Source organism: Nicotiana sylvestris, chromosome 8, assembly GCF_000393655.2.
Source record: "Nicotiana sylvestris chromosome 8, ASM39365v2, whole genome shotgun sequence".
Lineage (NCBI taxonomy): Eukaryota > Viridiplantae > Streptophyta > Magnoliopsida > Solanales > Solanaceae > Nicotiana > Nicotiana sylvestris.
In genome coordinates this window covers 28,310,441-28,313,330 of record NC_091064.1, presented here as the reverse complement: position 1 = coordinate 28,313,330, position 2,890 = coordinate 28,310,441, and the positions used below count along the sequence as shown (strand labels likewise).

Here is a 2,890-nt window from a genome sequence, read left to right as displayed (position 1 = left end):
CTAAGTGTCTCAATTCACTCCGAAATCACTCAGGACCCAAACCAACTAACCCGGTAAGTTATATAACAATTGTAGAAGACAAAAGAAGCAGAAAATGGGGAAATGGGGCTACAACTCTCAAAATGACCGGCCGAATCATTACATCCCCCTCCTCTTAAATAAATGTTTGTCCTCAAACGCGTCTAGAAACATACCTGGAGTCTCAAATAGGTGGGATATCTGCTCCGCATCACCCGCTTGTTCTCCCAAGTAGCCTCCTCCATGGGGTGACCTTTCCACTGCACTTTTACTGAAGCTATATCCTTTAACCTTAACTTTCAAACCCGATGATCCAAAATAGCCACCGGCTCCACATCATAAGTCAAATCACCATCCAACTGAACCGTGCGGAAATCCAAAACATGAGACGGATTGCTGATATACTTCCAAAGCATAGAAACATGAAATACTGGATGCACACTCGACAAGCTAGGTGGTAAGGCAAGCTCGTAGGCTACCTCTCCGATCCTCCAAAGTACCTCAAACGGCCTAATAAACCGAGGTCTCAACTTTCCCTTCTTCCCAAATCTCATATCACATTTCTTGGGTGAAACCTTCAACAGAACATTCTCCCCGACCATGTAAGACACATCACTGACCTTCCTGTCAGCATAACTTTTTTGTCTAAATTGCTTTGTGCGAAGCTGCTCCTGAATCAATTTCATCTTGTCCAACGCATCCTAAACCAAGTCTGTACCCAAAAGCCTAGCCTCACCCGGCTCAAACCAACCTACCAGAGAACTACACCGCCTCCCTTATAAACCCTCATACTGAGAAATCTCAATCCTCGACTGATAACTATTGTTGTAAGAAAACTCCACGAGCGGCAGGAATTGGTCCCATGAACCTCCAAAATCAATGACACAAGCGTGTAGCATGTCCTCCAATATCTGAATAATGCGCTCGGACTGGCCGTCCGTCTGAGGGTTAAATGTTGTACTCACCTCAACCTGAGTGCCCAACTCTCATTGCACAACTCTCCAAAACTATTATGTAATTGCGTGCCTCTATCTAAAATGATGGAAACTGGTACACCGTGAAGGCGAACAATCTCTCAGATGTAAATCTCAGCCAGCCGCTCTGAAGAATAAGTAGTACCAACTAGAATGAAGTGCACGGACTTGGTCAGCTGATCCACAATCACCCAAATAGCATCGAACTCAATGTCCGTGGGAGCCCAACTACGAAATCCATGGTGATCTGCTCCCACTTCCACTCTGGAATCTTTATCCTCTAAAGCAAGCCAACCTGTCTTTAATGCTCATATTTCACATGCTGATAGCTGAAACATCGAGCTACAAAGCCAACTATATCCTTCTTCATCCTCCTCCACCAACAGTGTTGCCTCAAATTCTGATACATCTTTGTGGCACCCCGATAGATGGAATACTCCGAGCTATGGGCCTCCTCAAGAATCAACTCTCGTAGCCCATCTACATTGGGCACACGTATCTGGCCTTGCATCCTCAACACCGCATCATCACCAATGGTCACATCTATGGCATTACCGTGTTGAACCCTGTCCTTGAGGACAAGCAAATGAGGATCATCATACTGGCACTCTCTGATGCGATCAAATAAGGAAGACCGAGAAACCACACAAGCTAGAACCCGACTGGGCTCCGAAACATCTAATCTCATGAACTGGTTGGTCAAGGCCTAAACATCAATAGCAAGAGGTCTCTCACCAACAGGAATGAATGCAAGACTACCCATACTTACTACCTTCGTACTCAAGGCATCGGCCACCACATTAGCCTTTCCCGAGTGATACAGAATAGTGATATCATAGTCCTTTAGAAGCTCCAACCATCTCCGCTACCGCAAATTGAGATCCTTCTGTTATAACAACTGCTAGAGGCTATCATATTTAGTAAATATCTCACAAGACACACCATAGAGATAGTGCCTCCAAATCTTCAATGCATGAACAATGGCAGCCAACTCCAAATCATGAACAAGGTAATTCTTCTGATAGGGCTTCAACTGACGTGAAGCATAGGCAATCACTCTACCCTCCTGCACCAAAACACACCCAATACAGATCCGAAAAGCATCACAATACAATGTATAAGAACCAGAAGCTGATTGTAGGACTAAAACTGCAGTTGTGGTAAAGGCAGTCTTGGGCTTCTGAAAGCTCGCCTCACACTCATCTGACCACCTGAAAGGAGCACCCTTTTGGGTCAATTTGGTCAAGGTCGATGTAATAGACGAGAAACCCTACACGAAACGATAGTAACAACAACCCAAACCGAGAAAGCTCCAAATCTCTATAGCTGAGGACGGTTTGGGCCAACTCTGAACTACATTTATCTTCTTCGGATCTACCTTAATACCCTCACTAGATACCATGTTCCCTAAGAATGTCACTGAATTGAGCCAAAACTCACACTTGGAGAACTTGGCATAAAGCTTCTCCTCCCTCAACCGTTGCAACACAACCCTCAAATGCTGGGCGTGCTCCTCCTGGCTATGAGAGTACACCAGAAAATCATCAATGAATATAATAACAAACGAGTCGAGATAAGGCCAAAACACATTGTTCATCAGATGCATAAACGCTGCTGGGGCGTTGGTCGATCCAAAATACATCACAAGGAACTTATAATGACCATAACAGGTCCTAAAAGCTGTTTAAGAATATCCGAGTCTCGAATCTTCAACTAGTGATACTGTTTACCGTGAAAATGGTAATAATAATTAAATTTGATTGTGTGGTTCTAAAAATACGTAATCTATTTTTGTGCTAGTTGTTAGGCAATAGACGCTAAGTAAAAGATTATAAATCAAGATTATAGCTTGAAAACAATGTGATAGTCAAACCAAACGGCTGGAAATCTAGGCCTCG

At 43.9% G+C, this 2,890-nt stretch overlaps 1 protein-coding gene across 1 annotated transcript; it reads right to left on the bottom strand.

Moving 5' to 3' along the window:
- Positions 1-1,293: 1,293 nt before the first annotated feature.
- On the bottom strand, positions 1,294-2,394 carry LOC138874832 (uncharacterized). Its single transcript, XM_070153618.1, has 3 exons — positions 2,371-2,394; positions 1,972-2,262; positions 1,294-1,698 (listed from the first exon to the last, which is right to left on the bottom strand). The coding sequence occupies exons 1-3, from the start codon at positions 2,392-2,394 to the stop codon at positions 1,294-1,296; spliced, it is 720 nt and encodes a 239-aa protein (XP_070009719.1).
- Positions 2,395-2,890: the final 496 nt, after the last annotated feature.